This window comes from Dioscorea cayenensis, unplaced genomic scaffold, assembly GCF_009730915.1.
Source record: "Dioscorea cayenensis subsp. rotundata cultivar TDr96_F1 unplaced genomic scaffold, TDr96_F1_v2_PseudoChromosome.rev07_lg8_w22 25.fasta BLBR01000542.1, whole genome shotgun sequence".
Classification (NCBI taxonomy): Eukaryota; Viridiplantae; Streptophyta; class Magnoliopsida; order Dioscoreales; family Dioscoreaceae; genus Dioscorea; species Dioscorea cayenensis.
Window position 1 is genome coordinate 29,463 of NW_024086933.1, and position 18,563 is coordinate 48,025.

Sequence of the window (18,563 nt, forward strand, 5' to 3'; positions counted from 1 at the left end):
CGTGCTCTTGACCGAACTCTTTTAAGATGTCTCAGGAATTATTTTCAGTGCAAATGTAGCTTTTCTAGTAAAGTGCATGAGTAGAAGCACAGGTGTGCTCTTAACACTGGTGTTGTGCTCTTCAAATTCTTAAATTTCTAGCAAAGTGCACGGGTAGGAGCACAGGCGTGCTTTCTGCCCGTGCTTCGAAGCATGGGTGTGCTTTATCTATTGGGTTAAAATTTTTTAAGTCCCGTAAACTGCACGTCCGGAAGCATGGGTGTGCTTCCCATGTAAATATGTTTCAAATTCGTTTTGCGCCAAATTTGTTCAAAAACTTTTTTTTTTCATTCCAAGACCTAATTGCCTGCACAATTAAACATGAATACCAAAAATATATCGATTTACAACAAAATATATGTTAAAAGACAAGTGAATCATATAATAGAGTTATTAAATATTAATATATAATGCACTCATCACTTAACAAATCTATTTGATCACTCAAATAACACTAGAAGTAGTTTTTTTGTGCACTTTGAATACCACAGTCCTGTGGAGATTTGAAGATTTACTAATCTCTATATTATTTGACATGAATAATGCACTTGCTTGCATACTTCTAAACGCTGCGTCAAGAAAGAAGTTGTGACTTCAAAGATCATCATTGTATTTTCCTTGTGTCTTGCAGCTGGTGCCTTTGATCTTCTTTTAAAATTTTTTCCATAATAGTGTTGTCAATGTAAAAGTATGAAAATAATATTGTAGAAGAAGATGATGAGACCCATGATGGGTATGTCTACAAGTTAACGGAAATGCATATGTTAAACAAGTAGTAAAGTACTCTAAGGAGGAAAAATTGTCAATCCCATGAGGACTAGAAGTAGTACTCTCCTATTATCTAGCATAACTACGATAATGAAGTACACAAACTAAACTAGGAAACTACTAAGCTAAAACTAATGCATAAAATGATGGAAAGTGAAAGAAAATCAAGAATTGAATTGGGTTATTCAAAGAGAGAATTCCCCTAGGGTTTTCATTTAGACTGGAAATTAGAGTGACCATTGAGCTGGACTGGACTGAGGTGTTCCTAAGATGTGTTGATCCCTTTCTCAAGACAATAAATATCTAATCCCATATGGATCTGATATAGTCACCAATATGTTGCATTAGCGCTATGTTAAATCCTAAATCGGGAGATCTATAGGAGTTTGGTCCAGTATTGTATCTCTTTGCATACTCAAAATTCTCTCTAACTACATTAGATCTTCACACAGATAATTTCTCAATCTCACACTCATAAATCAAATGTGAAGATCTATGCTCTTGCAACATAATAAATTACATTTGTAAAAACACATAGTTAAACTAAAGTCATAACTCAATACATTAGAATGAAAGTCCAAAATCTAATACAAAATAAGCCTAGAGTTCATTTATGTCCGAATACCACAATGGATTAATTCCTCATCATAGAAGAAAGCAACTACACTCTAAAAGAATATAATTAACTGAATCAAACTAAATATAAAAATTCCCTCAAACTTCATTTCTTCTAGGAGAGGTGGGTGCCGCCAATGGACCGATGTCACCAACGGGATTTCTCCACGCAAGGCTCCCTTTCTCACCTTGATGGCTTCATCACATATGAAACATCTCCAATGAAGCATGGTTGAAAGCCTTAAGTAGAGAAGAACCCCTTCCAAACCCTAATGAAAGCCTATTTATTATGGGGCAACAATAAAAAAGTGCTTACAGGTCTGTGGTAAGCTGTAAGGGTTCAAATTCGAAGATTCCATAGCCACACGGGCAAATAAATAGAAGTTAGGTGTCCTTAAGAATATTAGTGCGTCTTTTTAGACGTGGCTTACAGCTGAGAGTAATCATGCCCATGTGGAAATTCAGTGACTTCATTCTTTTGATATGCTGCCAGCTTTAAGCTTACAGGCTTGTGGCCACCGGGGTGGTTCGCTAGATGACTTTAAACTTTGTCAAAACTCCACAAATCTCTTCCATGGCCTCCATATGCCTTTTGTAAGCTTAAAACTGTGCAACTGTGATAAAATAAATATCATATGAGAGAAATTAATTAGCTCAATGTATATGCCAAGTGTTCAAATTTGCAATGACAAAATATATATATTCAGACACTTACCATGATGCAATTAGAAGTGCCAACAATACGCCTTGTTAAGCCTAAACTATTGAAAGGCACATTTGCCTTTTCTCTAGGCCATTCACGTATTTACTTTCTCTTAGCCCTAAAGAGATAAGTCTTTTAAGGAAGAAAGATTATTTAGAAAGTTGGAAAGAAATTTACACATCCCAAGCGATTACCATAGACCTTGACTATTTTTGTAGCGTTGACAAGCAAAGTATATTGTTGGTCTAAGAATTCATTGAATTTTTTTGGGCAAGTCTAAAAATGACATGGGAGATTCATATCTATCGACCACTACATCCTCACGTTTAAATAAAGAAGAAAAAATAAAAGCCCTGTCAAACGTTCAACAACCATAAGCATGTGAAACATGCATTCCTAACTTAGATCAAATGTGAAAGCCATCTTCATGACATTTAAAGGCTTCAATCAACCATCCAACCTCCTCCTCATTACAAAATAAAGGACAAAAACATGAGAGTATTCCTGCCATGTTATCACTACTACTATCAACCCCTGTGGGTTATAATATTATTTGTCCAATATGTTGTTAATTTGGAAGCAAGATGTTGGAGATGAACTTTTTCTTCTTCTTCTTCTTCTTCTTCTTCTTCCTGGTTGTTAATTGTTCTTCACTATGAAAGAGTTTGATTCCACAATGGGGCCAAAAGCTCGTGTTGAAGTCGAAGAATCCATTCTGAACTTTTGGGTGAATTCTGCTAAATCGCAAGTATGTTGCATGCCATATGTGACCAGGATGTTTGGAGGCTCATGATGATCTTCTTGTTGAACTGTTTTTGTTGCTTGGCATTTTTCATTTAAGCATTTGTAGTATGTTCTGCATCATTAAAAGTTTCAATTATTTCTTCATCACCAAAAAGGTAAACAGCAGGTTTGCAAATATTGCATATGTTCCTGGTCCCTTCTAAAATAGAGCAGTTAGTGAAAGAACAGAAAGGCTTATACACGGGTTTCAAGGAAATAATACCTGTTGCAAAAATTTATCTCGAACAAATGATCACTATTCACCAAGTTTAGCATTTGTACCTTTGAAACATAGAGTTTTTTCTATCCTTCTGTCCATACTTCCTCCACTGATACCCATCAAAGAATGGTTCAGTTGTAAGAAATGTAACTAAATCCTTATGCCTTCTGTAAAAGAATTTCAAACCATGTATATATCAATTTAAATAATATATATAGTAACTTGATGAGATCTATCTGCATATATATTATAATTCAAACAATCTATAGAAACTTGATGAGATCTTTATTATACTTTTTCTTGACAGTAGTCCCATCTTCATGATTAATCGTTTTCACCTTCTTTGAAGCAACTTGAGCAGCAGCACCAGGATCAAGGATAGTGCTAGATTCCAAGAGTGAGCTCGTGATCTCTTGAAATATGTTGTTTGCTAGCTCCATCCCCTTCTTGGCTAATATTAATGGACATAGATGAGCTTCTAGATGAGAGATGAGTTCAAGTGCTCTCGATATTTCCTTTATGGCTGCAGCTTCATGTTGACAAGAAGGAAGGCGTGCATTCATCACCTTCTCCGTGCAATCCCCAACTTAATTTCTTGAACTTATATATCTAGCAACTTCCCAACCTAGAATTGGGTGATCAAGAAATTCGAAATATATATGTAGCTCCTGAATGAGACCTTAGGCCATTATATAGGCCTTCACTTCGTCTCAAGGGAGAGAAGTGAGAGTTGAATAGTCGATAATGAGAGAGAGAGAGAGAGAGAGAGAGAGAGAGATCTAAGGACAATGGAAGACCTATAATATGAACCTATGAAGTCTTATTAGAAGTCTTTGTTTTTAAAGAAGTAATTGTTGTCACAGCAAGTATGGATAAGGTTAGTGATTTTTAAATTGTTAACCTATTTTTATTATGAACTTTCTTATATATATAGTCTGAATATGTCTGGTATTGTCTACGAGTTTTAGGCGTTTTCTAGTTTGTGAACATAAATATTGTCTTTGGTTGTTTGCGATTTGATGAAGGCATTTTTTTTTTCCTATATTTTAATTTTAAAGATTCATGATCAAAGAAAACAACTTATTTTGAAATAATTATATGAGATATTAATGCTCATTATTAGAGAGATGCATGGGAACTGGTCCTGCAAATTAACAGCTCTGCTTTTTAGCTATCTGAAGCTTTTTTTTATAATATAAGTATATTTTATTATTTTTTTTATATTGCAAATTTTAGATTTATATATGTATAAATCTAAGATATACACATATTAAATATTTAAAAATAAAACTATAGAAAAATTAGTTTAAAAATCGAATCAAATTAAGTTTACATTGGTTTTTATTTTTTCTTTACAAAAATTCTAGTTAAAAGTTAACATTCAATTTCATTATTGAACCTCAAATTTTGATTATCTAATTAAATTATTAATAAGATTAATTATAATAAAACAATTTGCCATGAGTTCACCCTTACATGATCTTTTTATCTTCATTTTAATTTATAATTAAATTTATAAACTTTGAACCTCTATTTTTTTAAAATATATAATGTTAAAGTAAATTATACGGAATAGCTTATTGGTCAACATATGGAGATTTCAATCATCCAGCTATGGTTTTGAGTGATAAATTAGGTTTGATTGTAAATCTCCTCTTATTTCATTACTAGACCCTCTAATGCATCGGAGACTCTAGTGTGTTTTTCGATTAGAAGCCATGCACTCATTTCTTTTCTATTTTTCTATATTATTTTGCTTTAGGATAAGCAAAGGCTTAAGTGTGGGGGTATTTGATGAGTGCGTATTACACACCCAATTTACATATATTTTATATGCATTTTGCTTGTCTTCTTGTATGATTTTTTTACAATTTAGTGCTACTTCGGGTATTTTGTGCATTAATCAACAGGGAGACAAGTTTGAGGGCAAAAGGAGAATACCTTCGAATCGGAGCTGGTAAGGAGGAAAAAAGCAATCCATAGTAAAGCATAACCATGCTTAGGCTGTGTTTTATCCGTGCAGATCACATGATCTGAGAATTCAGAGTTAACTGAGTCAACACGCCCTCTTCGCTCCGTGAACCACCATGGAGCATGAAGCTTGGTCGTGCTTATGTTCGTACAAATTACGAGTTTGATAGAATCAAGGTAGCATGGGTAGCCAGCTCCTTACATTGTCATGCAGAAAGAAGTATGGTCGTGTTTCATCTCGTGCAAATCTCAGGAGATAGATTTTTTGTACAATTTGAGCACTGAAATTGGCAAGTGCACGGCCTCAAACACTTCCCAAAAGCACAGCACCACAAGGGTCAAACTTGCATATTTAAGCCGAAAGTTAGATTATTGAGTTGGTTAAAGAATAAGAAAGATGTCCAGGGTTTTGAATGGGGAGCTGAAGGCCATTAATCGATGAGGGAGGGAGATTCAAGCTTCCTTTGAGGTTTGGAGGTGAGTGTTTGACGAATCAGCCTTCTCCATCCTTGGGTTTTTGACGCACTTCTTGTATACGTGTATCGCAAGTGCACGAGTATCAAAGTAATAAAGTACCTAATGAGTCTGGTAGTTGAATCCAGAGGAAACAGAAGTATTAGTAGTAACTACTTCTCAGTTATCTAGTCGGAATTAAGAATATGGTGAAATGAACTCAATCACAAGAATATGAATATCTCAAGCAAGCAAGCAAGGATAGAAATACGGAAGTCTCAATCAATAAAGATGAGGTACCCAGGCAATGTTCCCCTAGGATCTAACATGAAGTACAAGACTTACAAGTGTTTCTAAACTGAGTTAATCAAGTTTAGAAAATCCAAGAATAATCGGTCCCTGCCTCTAGATCACCGATACTAGTATCCTTTGAGGTCCGGTGTAGAAATCGCTCAATCTCAACACCTCACACCACATATAACCGCAATAGACTCTAGGAATTCCTAAGAGTACACCCAATTCCTAATGATATACCTAACACTACTTCTAGATGAAGATCCCTAACTGTCTACAAGGTCCTGACAGAGAAATCTCTCAATGTCATGCTTCACACCAAATATAGTTGCATAAAGCCTAGGGAATTCGAGATAGAATGTACTAATCAGAAGGAGAAAGGGGCACTCCTCTATCTCATGAATCACTCTCTCAACTCTCTTCAATCTTGAAGTTCTAACCCCAATGGAGACCTCTCTCTCACTAAGGCAAATAAATCATGCAAACAAATCAACCTCAAAGATGAATATGGCATCCAAATAATGAGAAAACAAGATTGAAATTCAATCAAACTCAGATTTAATAGAAAACACATAGTAAATCAATACAAAGATAAGATCCTAGGGTTCACATGCCCAAATACCTACTAGGGTTTAGCCCTCCATGGGGCAAATTACAAACTAATTAATGCAATGTAAATCAATGAAAACCATGGAATAAAACCCCTTGAATTCGTGATGATAGCCTTGATTGGTTGCTCAAGGTCTTGAAGGATCCCTCTCCGAAGCTAGGTCTCCCAATGGGTCTCTCTATGCTATGACAAAGAAGAGATCTACCAAAAGTTGGTGAAGATTCATCAAAGAGATCCTCTCAAAACCCTAGCCGCTTTGGCCTTCGAACACTATAAAAAAGTCTCGAAAGAATATGCCAAAAAGGCTATTTATAGTTCAAAACCTGTGTCTGTCACGTGCCTTCATGTGACCGTGTGAGCCATCACATGCCCGTGTGGCCTGTAGAACTACTCACATGACCAGGTGGAATTTTCAATTGGTCACATGAACAATGTTTTGCTATAGTTCTTTGTTGTAGTATTCTTCATAAGCATGGCTCCAACACTCTTCTCTTGAGGCCACATGGACAAGCACACATCGACATGGTAGGTTATGAGGATTCTCGTCGTCTAATCATCATTGGGAATGCTCTTGCATTCTTTCACAGAAGTAGGGACATGGGAGTGTGACTGCCTTTGTGCCCTTCCAACTCACTATCAAGCTTGAATTCTCTTGAAAGTTGGCACACACCCCCATGTGTATGAGCTCCTCTTGTGTCTTGATCTTTATGTTGCACAAAAACTCCCAAACGGTGCCTTCATAACCAATCTTTGCTTCCTTTTCTTCTCTCAAAGCCTTCATAACCTATCTACACAAAAGAACACCAAATATAATTCATGAGATATAAACTATAATAAAATTAATTCTCAATGCATGTAAAACATATAAGAAAATATGTTTAGTCAAGCACTTATCAGTTCTATTGCAAACTGAGATAGAAGCTTGAGGAAGATCTACTATGATTTCTTTTTTGTTTTTAATCTTTGATTGTATTATGCTATCTTTGAACATAAGAGGCTAAATCATCATTCGATGCCTCGGTTTTTGAATCTCAAGACCTATTGAATTTAATTATATTATTGAGATAAATTGGCTATGAGTATTCATCTGAATCTTCTATGTTGCTTCATATTCGCATTGTATTATGTGAAAGCTTTACTTGAATATTTGATTGCCATGATGATGATTGAGAAATCTATCATGTTAGGTCACAAATAGAGATAAGGGTTGAGTGCACTTTTAAAGCTAGGCTATATGGTGCCAACCTTGTTGGAGATTAAGTGCACACCTAGAGATAGGGTGTATGATGTCGAACACCTTGGAGGTTGAGTGCATTCTTAGATTTAGAGTGTATTATGTCAACTCTTAGAATTAGAGGTTAACTTAATAGAGGGATTCATAGAGTGTCATGCAATTATAGGATAATACATCATTAACATATGGAATTATGGTTGATTGCCTGGACCAAAGGGATTAACTACTTTAGGAATCTCTATGATCCAAGAGTTACCATTAGCCAATATGGGAAGACTTTGAAAGTATCTTGAGAGGAGTGAGCCTAAAGTATCTCTATAATTCAAAGTTATCATCTCTCTTTGCCTTATTTTTAGATTTTCACAATAAGGGTTAGCAGCATCAATTTGTTTTCTTTTGATAGTGATAAGGACTAATGTCACCTATGACAGCGGAAGAACATGTGTCGATCAAGAACTATAGAATGTTAGGAAATTGGGTTATTAATCCATGAGGAAATAGAGAATACTAGTACTAATTCTAAAGTCATCAATTAATCTAATTGAAGATGTGGGTTATAAATCTAAAGAAATGAATAACTAGAATTGTGAGTAAAATTGCGGCAAAACAAATATGAAAAAAGGATGTTTGGGCATAGTCTTCCACTAACATTTTGTTAAGTTCTAAACAAGGTTGCACCAAAGTTTTGCAATTTAGTTAAACTGAGAGAATTCCTAATTCATATTGCCCCTTTCTCAAGATGAATAATAACTAGTTACATATGATGTTGACATAGACTACCCTATGACTTCGTAAAAGTTTGACTTTTCCTATTTCTCTTTCGATTTGTTTCTCAAGTGTAACTTGTGTGCTTGAGTTCCTTTGAGAGTCTTCTTGTGTTAGGACTTTATTTATGGTCTTTGGGAGGTTAAAAAGGTAGGGAAGAACTGTTCAAAAAGGAAAAAAAGCAAGGCCTGGGCTTTGAGGGCACTTGGTGTGCCCACAAAGGGCTAAAATGAGGCTTTGCTTCCTCTCCTACGGCCGTAAGGAAGCATACAAGGCTAACCAGAGAGGCCTTATGGCCTCTCTTGCATCCACAAGAGAGCCCACAAGGTCATCCTGAGGGGTCGTGCAGCCTCCCTTTCGCCCGCATGGTAGCCCACAAAGAAACCCTTGGGCTAGTCCTATTTAACGGTCTTTCTTCAAAGGTTCTAGGCCCTTCTTGAACTCCTTCACCCTCTCCTTCTTCCTCCTCCTCAAGAGCCTTCATTTTCCATCTCCAATCTCATCATTCTTGGCCTCCAATTAAGAGAATAGTGGAGATCTTCCTTCTACACTCTTGAAGTAAAAGGTGTTCTTAGGTTTTGAAAAGCTTGTAGGTGAGTTCCTCTTTCTTATTCTTCTCCTTGCTCTTTTTACCAAATTTCTTGAGGGTTTTGGTGGAAAAATCTAGTTTTTATTTGGATCTATAGAATAGAAGAAGTTTAAAGTTGTAACACCTTAAATTTGTTGAAGATTGAGAGAGATCCTTCATTTCCTAGGTTAGAGTTACTGTAGCACCAAGCCAAGTTAGGTTTTACTTGCTTTCCTTGCTAGTTTTAAGAGTTGTGTGACAACGCCCCTTGCGTGTGACCCGGAAGTGCACGGGTTTTGTTGAAGTAATAAATTCCAATTGAGTGGGTATCGTATTAATAAGGAATAGGGAATAAAAATACCAAGATTGCTATCTAACTAAGCGAAGATGGAATAATGATTTTGTTGATAAAATGTAATGAAAGCAAGAATAAAAGAAACAAGGGAAAAGAGAAGCACAAATAGATGAGAGGTAAGGCAATCGATAGAAGTGGGGTAGTCGGATATTGTTCCACCTAGGACAATTGCTTCAAGTGCAAAATAAACTATTATATCTCCTAATTGACGCTTAATAGGTCGTGAAAATCCTTAAATACACGGTCTCAGACCTAAGGTCAACCGTGACTAACTCAACACTATGTCCCAGTAGAGAAATCGATCAATCTCAACACCTCACACTGTGTAGAGTTGCAAGACACTCTAGGGATTCCAAGTGATAAACACCTATTCCAATGTATAGATCTAACCCTTTGGTCAAGGCGAAAGACCCCTAGTCGCAATTAATCCCTAGGTGCTAAAGTCACTTCAATGCTTCACTCTGTTGCCTGTGCAACTAAGCCCCAACGGAGGTCATCCATTAGCCTATTCAGTCTACTATGACTGCAAAGAACTCTTGGAACGTGGAGGTAAGATAAATCACATCGGAGGGGAACGGGGATTCTCCGCTACCTCTCGACTCACCCTCTCGACCCTCTCCAATCTTGCAATGTCTAACCCTCATTGTGTGTCACTCACTCACAAAAGTTACCAATGTAGACTCTCAACCCTAGTGTCACTCTAAGGGAGAAATCATCCAACAAGCATTCAAGATTGAAACTCAATTAAAAACATCAATTAAGGAAAACATAATAGAAGATTAATGAAACAAATACATCCTAGAGTTCACAAATCCAAGTACCCACTAGGGGTTTAGCTCTCCCTGGAGCTTGTTACAATCAACAACAAAATCGAATGTAAAAACAAGTAATTCATAGAAAACCCCCCTCGGTGTTTGTGTCAATGGTCCTGTAGAGTAGCTTCGTCTTCTCCAAAGGTTCCCTTGTTCAGCCTAGGGTACACCTCGCCGGATCTTTACCGACGAAAGCTCCTCCAATAACCTTCTTCCAAGCGAACCGCGGTGTCGAATCCATAGAACCACTCCAAAGACTTGCTAAAAGGCTCTCTAAACCCTAGCCGACGGCCTCTCAAAAGGTGGAGAAAAGTTGGACAGAAGAGGGGAAAAGATCTCTATAATCAGGCTGAATTGCGGCTTAAATAGGGCTGGAATCGGGCTTCCACATGCCCTTGTGGATTCTCCACATGGGCATGTGGAATTTTCACACAGGTGTGGGAAATTTCTACACGCACGTGTGGATTTTCAAGAAAACCGATTTTCGGCCGGTTGTGAAGAGTAACTGCTATAGTGTATTGCTACAATGATTTGCTACAGCAACCTATTCAGTACTCAGCCAAAACACTCCCAATTCCACACTTTTCATCGAGGCAACATAAACGGGCACACATTTATGCCATAGATTGCAACTCTTCTTCAATCAAAGTCCTCATTGGTGAAGGTCTTGCTATCAATGCACAAGTCAGGATATGCAAATGTGACTGTCTTCGTGCCCATCCAACTTATTATAATACCTTGACTACATGGAGGTTAGCACATATTCATGTATCTTAGAGCCCCACTTGTGTCTTCACGTTTGTTCCTTCCAAGATTCCACCAAATAGTGCGTTAATGGTCTACTTTTGGCTTCTTTTCTTAATACTCAGCTTCACAACCCTAAATGCACAAAAGAACACAAATACACATATATTAGCGCTTAAACCTGATAAAAGTAATGCTCATCGTAAAGAAAGAACACTTCGCATTCTTAACACACAAGCACTTATCATTGTGAAAGGTTCATTCTTGTTTGATCTTCTAGTGAGAGTGTTTAGCAAACCCTAGAAGCAATTTCTTCCTATTTTGAGCATTTTCCTTCACTCAAGTTAGTTAACTTGTTGTTAATGCTTATTGCTTGTGTTGGTTTGTTAATTGTTTCTAGGAGGTGAGACTTCAAGCAAAGGGAAAGAGCCAGTGGAGAAGTAACATAGGGGTGCTTTAGCTCACTAAGTTTGTGAGTAGGATTTACTAAATTATAGACTATAAATCATGCATGTTTTCTAATGCTTAAGGTGCCTTACCTTTGAATGATGATTTATTGTTTGCTAAAACTATTGAAATGTTTCTATGGCATTTAAAAACTATGATGATGTATGATTTAACTTGTTTTAATAATATTTGTAAATTATTTTGATGTGACACCCGCAAGTGCATAGGGTCGTTAAGTAATACCTCTCGCGCAAGCACGAGAGGGTCATATTCCTAGGGCCCGAGAAGCTATTCTTACTTCCTTTTCGCGTGTTGTCTAGCCTATAAATTTGAGTGATTATGTTCTAAACTACAAAGTAAAAAAGGAACTCTAAATGTGTGTCTACAGTTGAGTGAAAATAAGGGGTAGAAATCAAGGGATGAAGATGGTCATGGATGTGGATCCCCCTGGGCTACTAAAGTGTGAAGGATGCTAGAACTATCATGCAATTGGTGGTTTGGACCAAGAGATTCTTGAGATAGGACAACCTGATGGTCATGGCAATTGCCCCCTAATTTGATATGAGTATTAATATAGAATTTCTTCTGACCAAATCCTCCTATGATTGCATTACAAGAAGGGAAATCTCTAATTACGGCCAAAACACAAACTAGGTCCAACCCTAATGTTGGAGGGGCACAAAATATCCAATGGTCATGGTGTATTTGTATATAGATCCCTTCCAAGCTAGGTGTGTCTAGTACAAGGGTAATGGTCATGCAACCAAGTACAACCTAGAAATCGACATATAGATTTCTCATGCATATCAATACATCAAAGTACACCAAGCATGGATCGCAACACACCAAAATGCAATAAAATAGATCAAAGCATCCAATCTATACAAGTTACCCCAAGGTTCACCAACATCCAATGAGCTTGGGGTTTAGTTGTTCATACTAAGAAAATACATTAACAAGTCCATAAAAAACAACTAAATAAGCAACAATGAACTCCCTCAAGTGACCAATGTGTAGAGACAATCAGCGGGAATCTTCCAATGACGTCACCAAAAGGGTGGCCTCCTTACCATCTACAAGCTTGAACAATGGGAGATGATGCCTGATCTTGCCTCTTCCTTTAATTTCCTTGCCTAAAATGTCTTCTTGAGTCATCTTTATCGTGGATTTGGAAGATGGAGAGGAATGGTAGAGGTAGGAGAAGAAGGTGTGGACGAAGATGTCTAAGAAAGAGTTAAAAGCACCTTTTATAACTCTCTCGGGTTAGCTTCACGGCCCTTTTTCACAGGTGTGAAAGAGGCTGTTAAAGTCTCTAGAATTCGCAAAAAATTCATGAAGTGCTACAGTTAAATACTGCAGTAGTTGCTATAGTAATTGCCCATTCTTTATGCGGTTCACGGGTGTCTTCACGCCCATTAGCGAACCCATCAACAATACCCGAGAGTTTGCCATTTCTCGAGTTCTTCATACTACAGTAACTGCTACAATACCGGTCTCTAAAACACCATTTTCTGTGTTGTTTCCCGTCTCTTTTGTATTGTCGAGCTCACCTGTTCATCCTCAAGACCTATAACACGAAGAAGGCCAATTAAACTACACAAACGTTAACAAATCATCGATTTATTCATAAAATATTAGAACACAATTACATATAAAATACACTCATTTAGGCATTTATCATATATGTTACTTGTGATTTGAAACCCTACGTTTTGGGTAATATATTTCGAAGTATGTATTTTCAAGAAATTTGATGTGCTTGTTATGATGACCATTGAGTTGTGCAAACTAAGTTGAATTTCATTATGATGATGTTATACTTGAAATATACTTTCAAAGGTTGCTCTTATATGATACATTCTTGATGAAAAAGATTTCTTTGGAGATGTATGATAAATTGACTCACTCTTGAAGTGAAAGTTGCATGTGTGAATACTTGTGATATTATGATAAAACTCCTAATATCATGTTCAGTGATACACTCAGCCTGCGGGCTGGATTATTATTTATTTGTTTCGATTGTGACATTGGGGGGATCCCCAATACTTGTTGCAATAAGAAGTAGAGTTTTGATGGGCCGACCTGGTTGGGCTAGTGTGGAATACTCAGATGAGGTATCACACATTAAGGAGGCGTGTAGAGAACCTGAACGGGGTGTATTGTTGGATTGTCTGGAGTCACTACACAGGCTTCCCAATGGCCAATGCTAAGAGATGTGCATCTTTGTAGCTCCTGACCTAACTTAGGCCGCGGTTAGCGATGGAGGGATTTCGAGGCTACTCGTAATACTATTGATCTTTTGAATTGTTTATTCCTCAGACTTATGAATTGTTGACTATTGAAAGAAATGTATGATTTTGAACTCAAAATCGGTATTGATGTTTATAAGTGCTTGAGTAGACATATTTTTATATATGTTTTATATGCATTGAGAATCATTTTTACCATGGTTTATGTCTCATATTGTGTATTTGGTGTTCTTTTGTGCAATTAGGCTGTGAATGCCTTGAAGATTAAAAGGGAGCAAAGATAGGCTATAAAGGGACAATGTTGAGAGTTCTTGTGCAATTCAAAGACCAAGACATGAGAGGAGTTCATGAATGCGAAGATGTTTCCACGCGCCCGTGTGGAAATTTCAAAGACCAAGACATGAAGACATGAGAGAATTCAAAGACCAATTCAAAATTACTGTTCGCGCGCCTGCGTGGAAATTTTTGTAGCCCACGCGGGTACGTGAAAAATCCACATTGGTGAAAATCCACACCGTACGTGGAAAATCCAAATAGCCCTCTTGCCCTATTCTTTGACATCTTTTGTGCAGCTCTTGAGGGATGAGACAGCTAGGGTTTGGAGAGGAGGTCTTTGCCTATTTACAAGGTGTTCTTCACCAACTTTCATAGTTTCCTTTGCCGTTATATCACTTGGGAAGCCACCGGCGACCTAGCTTCGGAGAGGAATCCTTCAAGACGTTGAACTACCCACCAAGGCCAATCATCACGTATTCAAGGGGGTTTTCTCTATGTCTTTTGTTGCTTTGCATTGCATTAATCATTGTTTTATAACTTGTCCAATGGAGGGCTAAACCCTAGTAGGTACTTGGGCATGTGAACCCTAAGGTCTATTCTTTTGTATTGATTTGCTTTACGTTTCTAGTTAATCCGAGTTGATTTGAGTTTTAACCTTGTGATTTCATTGCTTGCATGTGGTATTGATCTTTGTGATTGATCTACATTGCATGATTTGTTACTTTGATGTGAGAGGTCCCCATTAGAGTTAGAACTTCAAGGTTAAAAATGGTTGAGAGGTGAGTCATGATATAGTGGAGCATCCCCTTTCCCTTCCGATTGAGTGTTTCCTATCTTCGTATTCCCTAGACTCTATGCAATCATATTTGGTGTGAGGCATAAGATTGATAGATTTCTCCGTCGGGACCTTGTAGGGGGTTAGGGATCCTTCGCCGGGAATTAGGGTTGGATCTATATTTAGGAATCGGTTTCACTCTTAGGTATCCCTAGGGCTTATTGCGTTCGTATGGGGTGTGAGCTGTTAAGATTGAGCGATTTCTCCAGCGGGACCTTGTAGGGGACTAGTACCGGTTGCTTGGAGACAATGACCGATTGTTCTTGGATTACCTCGACTCATTAGACTCGGTTTAGAAGCATTTAGAAAGTCTTGAACTTCATGTTAGATCCTTGGGAGAATATTGCCCGGGTACCTCATCTTTATTGATTGAGATCTCCCTCCATTTTACCCTTGCATATTCATCTCCGGTATTCATTTCTTCACACATTAGATCACGACACCTTTCCAATTATCATTAGGCTAGAAAGCAGAGAAGAAGTTAGTACTAGTAGCCCTGTTCCCTGTGGATTCGACTATCCTACTCACTTGGTATTTTATTATTTCGACACCCGTGCACTTGTGGTACACACACGCATATTCGGACGTGTCAGATGTCCTTGTGGAATTCAAAGGTTATTATCTTGAAATTCTTTGTGAAAAGTTCACATTTATTGTTTAAACTTGTTTATAATATTTATAACATTGTTGAATGATAAGTGCTTGTGTATAAGTAATATGAAGTATTCTTTTCTTACATTGAGCATCACTGTTATCAGATTTCATTGCTAATTCATGTGTATTTGTGTTCTTTTGTGCATTTAGGGTTGTGGAGATAATTTTGGAAGAAAGGAAGCAAAAGTAGATCATGGATGGGATTGTTGACAAAGTTCTTGGATTCAACAAAGGTGAAGATACAAGTTGTGCTCAAAGAAATGTGGGTGTGTGCTAACCTCCATTGTGCTCAAGAGAATATACAAAGTGGTGGGGCACAAAGAGTCACACTCATTTGTCTTGACTTGTGCAATACTAGCAAGAGCTTTATCAATGCGGTTTCATTGAAGACGTGAAGCGATCTACCGCATGGATGTGTGCCTATTCATGTGGGCTCGATGAAAAGAATGGAATCAGGAGTCTTTTGACAAAGTATTGTAGCAAAATCAATGTAGCAGAATCACAAGTAGAAGTTACTATTCACAGCTCACAAAGCTGATTTCTAGAAATCCACATGGTCATGTGGAAATTCCACACGCCGGTATGGATGCTCGATTCCAGCCTCTATAAATATTGTGTTTTGAGAGTTATTGAAGGATCTTCTCTCTATCTTTTGCCCATCTTTGGAGGTGCTCGTGGCCAAGGTTTGGAGAGGCTTTGGCTAGGTTTTTGGAGTGGTCCTACGGCCTTTGACATCACGTTCCTTTGGAGGAGAGTTATTGGAGCAGTTTTTGTCGGCGTCAATTCGGTAAGGTGTGCCCTTGGCTTGACAAGACAGCCTTTGGAGAAGACGAGGAAGCTCCATAAAACCATCGATATAGACTACAAGGGGTTTTATCCATAGATTGTATGTTTTTACTTACAATTTCATTGTTGATTGTATATTGCTCATGGAGAGCTAAAACCTTAGTGGGTTTTTGGACTTGTAAACCCTAGGATGATTTTATTTCATTGCCTCTTATTATGTTTATTTAATTGATATTTTAATTGAGTTCGAACCTTGAATGCATGTTGAATTGATTTTCTCTTATAGTGACACTAGGGTTGAGAATCTTGTAATCCTTGTGAATGAGTGACACTTAATTATGATTAGACAAAGCAAGGTTAGAGAGGGTCGAGAGGGTGAGTCGAGAGGTAGCAAAACGTCCCCTTTCCCTTCCGATGTGGTTTATCCTACCTCCACGTTCCAAGAGTTCTTTACGGTTATGATAGAGTGAAGTGCTAAGAGACAAACTATACTGAGGCTTAATTGCACAAGCAACAGAGTGAAGTGTTGAAGTAATCCTTAGTGTTGGGGCTTAATTGTAACTAGTGGTCTTTCGCCTGGAACAAAGGGTTAGATCCATATTAGGGAATAGGGTTTATTACTTGGACTTCCTAGAACTTTAAGCAACTTTACACAGTGTGAGGCATCAAAAGCATGCCTTTCCGCCGCGGCATAGTGTAGGGTTAGTCACGGTTGACCATAGGTTTGGACTGTATGTATTTGGATTTCCATAACTCATTAAACATCAGTTAGGAGGCATAATAATTAGGCTTGCACTTGAAACAATAGTCCTAGGGTGATTAATGTTTGGGTACCCCATCTTTTTATCGATACTTCCCCTTATCCCTATTGCGCTTTCCTTTCTTCTATTTACTTCTATTTGCTTTGATATTGTTCACTCACTCACGGCTTGGCATTCACTCTAGCTAAATAGAAATACTATTTGCTTCTGAGTACTATTCCCTGTGGATACGACTACCCACTCACCAGGGTACTTTATTATTTTGACAACCTGTGCAATTGATGTACACATATGCAAGGGATGTGTCAAGTTTTTGGTGCCGTTGCCGGGGAATAGGCATTTCAGACTCATTTTGCACTTTGCTATTTTAGCTATTCATCACTTGTTCTATTTCACACTTTCTTATCCTTCCATCATTCTGATTTGTTTTTCTTTCTTTGATTACAGCTACAGGTTATGACCCGAGGCAACCCTTCAACATTGGTTGAAGGTGACCTGGATATTAGAAGAAGAACTCATAGATAGGGAAAGGAACCTGTGCAAGAATAGTCAAATCAAGCTGAGATAGAAGGTGAAGGGTCTGATAATTTGGCTAAACAAAATGAGCAGCAGAGGACACTCTTAGATTATGCAAGACCCGCAGTTCTTGGCATTATATGAATAGTCAAATCTAATATTGTGTGGAAACCGATTACAGCTCAGAGGTTTTGACCTCAAGCCAGGCTTCATCCAAATGTTATAGCAGTCAGCATAGTTTAATGGTTTGGTCGATGAGGATTCAAAAAATCATATTGAGAACTTCTTGGAAGTGTACGACATGCTCAAGATTAATGGTGCTGCAAATGATGCTATGAAGTTGAGGGCCTTCCCATTTTCCTTGAAGGGAGAGCAAAGCAATGGCTACATTCATTACCTAAATCAATCAATACTCGGGAGGAGATGGTAGAAGCTTTTCTTGCTTGATATTTTCCTCCTGGAAAATCTGCAAAGTTCAAGAATAAAATATCCTTTTTTCTGCAAATATAATTGGAGTTTCTTTTTGAGAAATGGGATAGGTTCAAGGATCTCCTGCAGAAATACTCTCAGCATGGGTTCCCCGAGTGGATGATTATCCACACTTTCTATTATTATTTGAACCCAAGCACAAAGTAGTTACTAGATGCTGCAGTAGGAGTTATGTTAGGAAGCAAGACCCCAAAAAAGCCCAAAGCTCATTGAGAAGATGGCTATGAATAGTTATCAATGGACACATGAGACAAGAAAAACTTAGCCGGACATCATGAGATGGATCGAGTCACATCATTAGTGGCCCAGGTTGAGTCTTTGAGCAAGAAGTTAGATAATCTAACTACTCCCAGATTTACAGCAGTAATGAGTTGCACTGGGTGTGGGGGAGGACATACTCCATCTAATTGCCCAATTGCTATTGGTGGTACAGCTTCACTGGAACAGGTGGATTTCTAGGCAATGGAATGAGAGGTCAAGGAAATCCGTATAGCAATACCTACAATTCGGTGTGGAGGAGCCATCCTAACCTTTCTTGGAGTAATCAATGGCAACAGAAGGCCATGGAACCACCAGGTTTCCAACAACAACAAGTTCCGGACATGGAGAATCACGT

At 37.9% G+C, this 18,563-nt stretch overlaps 1 protein-coding gene and 1 non-coding gene across 3 annotated transcripts; both read right to left on the reverse strand.

Annotated features, from left to right (window-relative positions):
- Window positions 1-2,440: 2,440 nt before the first annotated feature.
- LOC120254625 (WRKY transcription factor 8-like) lies at window positions 2,441-3,809 on the reverse strand. 2 transcript variants are annotated; one of them, XR_005534684.1, is made up of 3 exons: window positions 3,423-3,809; window positions 3,132-3,295; window positions 2,441-2,981 (listed from the first exon to the last, which is right to left on the reverse strand). XR_005534684.1 is itself a non-coding variant. In XM_039262700.1 (3 exons), the coding sequence occupies exons 1-3, from the start codon at window positions 3,689-3,691 to the stop codon at window positions 2,765-2,767; spliced, it is 591 nt and encodes a 196-aa protein (XP_039118634.1). In that variant the 5' UTR covers window positions 3,692-3,809; the 3' UTR covers window positions 2,441-2,764. The 2 variants fall into 2 exon arrangements, 1 of the variants encoding a protein (XP_039118634.1); XM_039262700.1 differs by having other exon boundaries at window positions 3,191-3,295.
- Window positions 3,810-17,929: 14,120 nt separating this feature from the next.
- On the reverse strand, window positions 17,930-18,036 carry LOC120254626. The gene has a single exon (XR_005534685.1). It is a non-coding gene; the product is annotated as a small nucleolar RNA R71 (small nucleolar RNA).
- Between the last annotated feature and the right edge of the window lie 527 nt (window positions 18,037-18,563).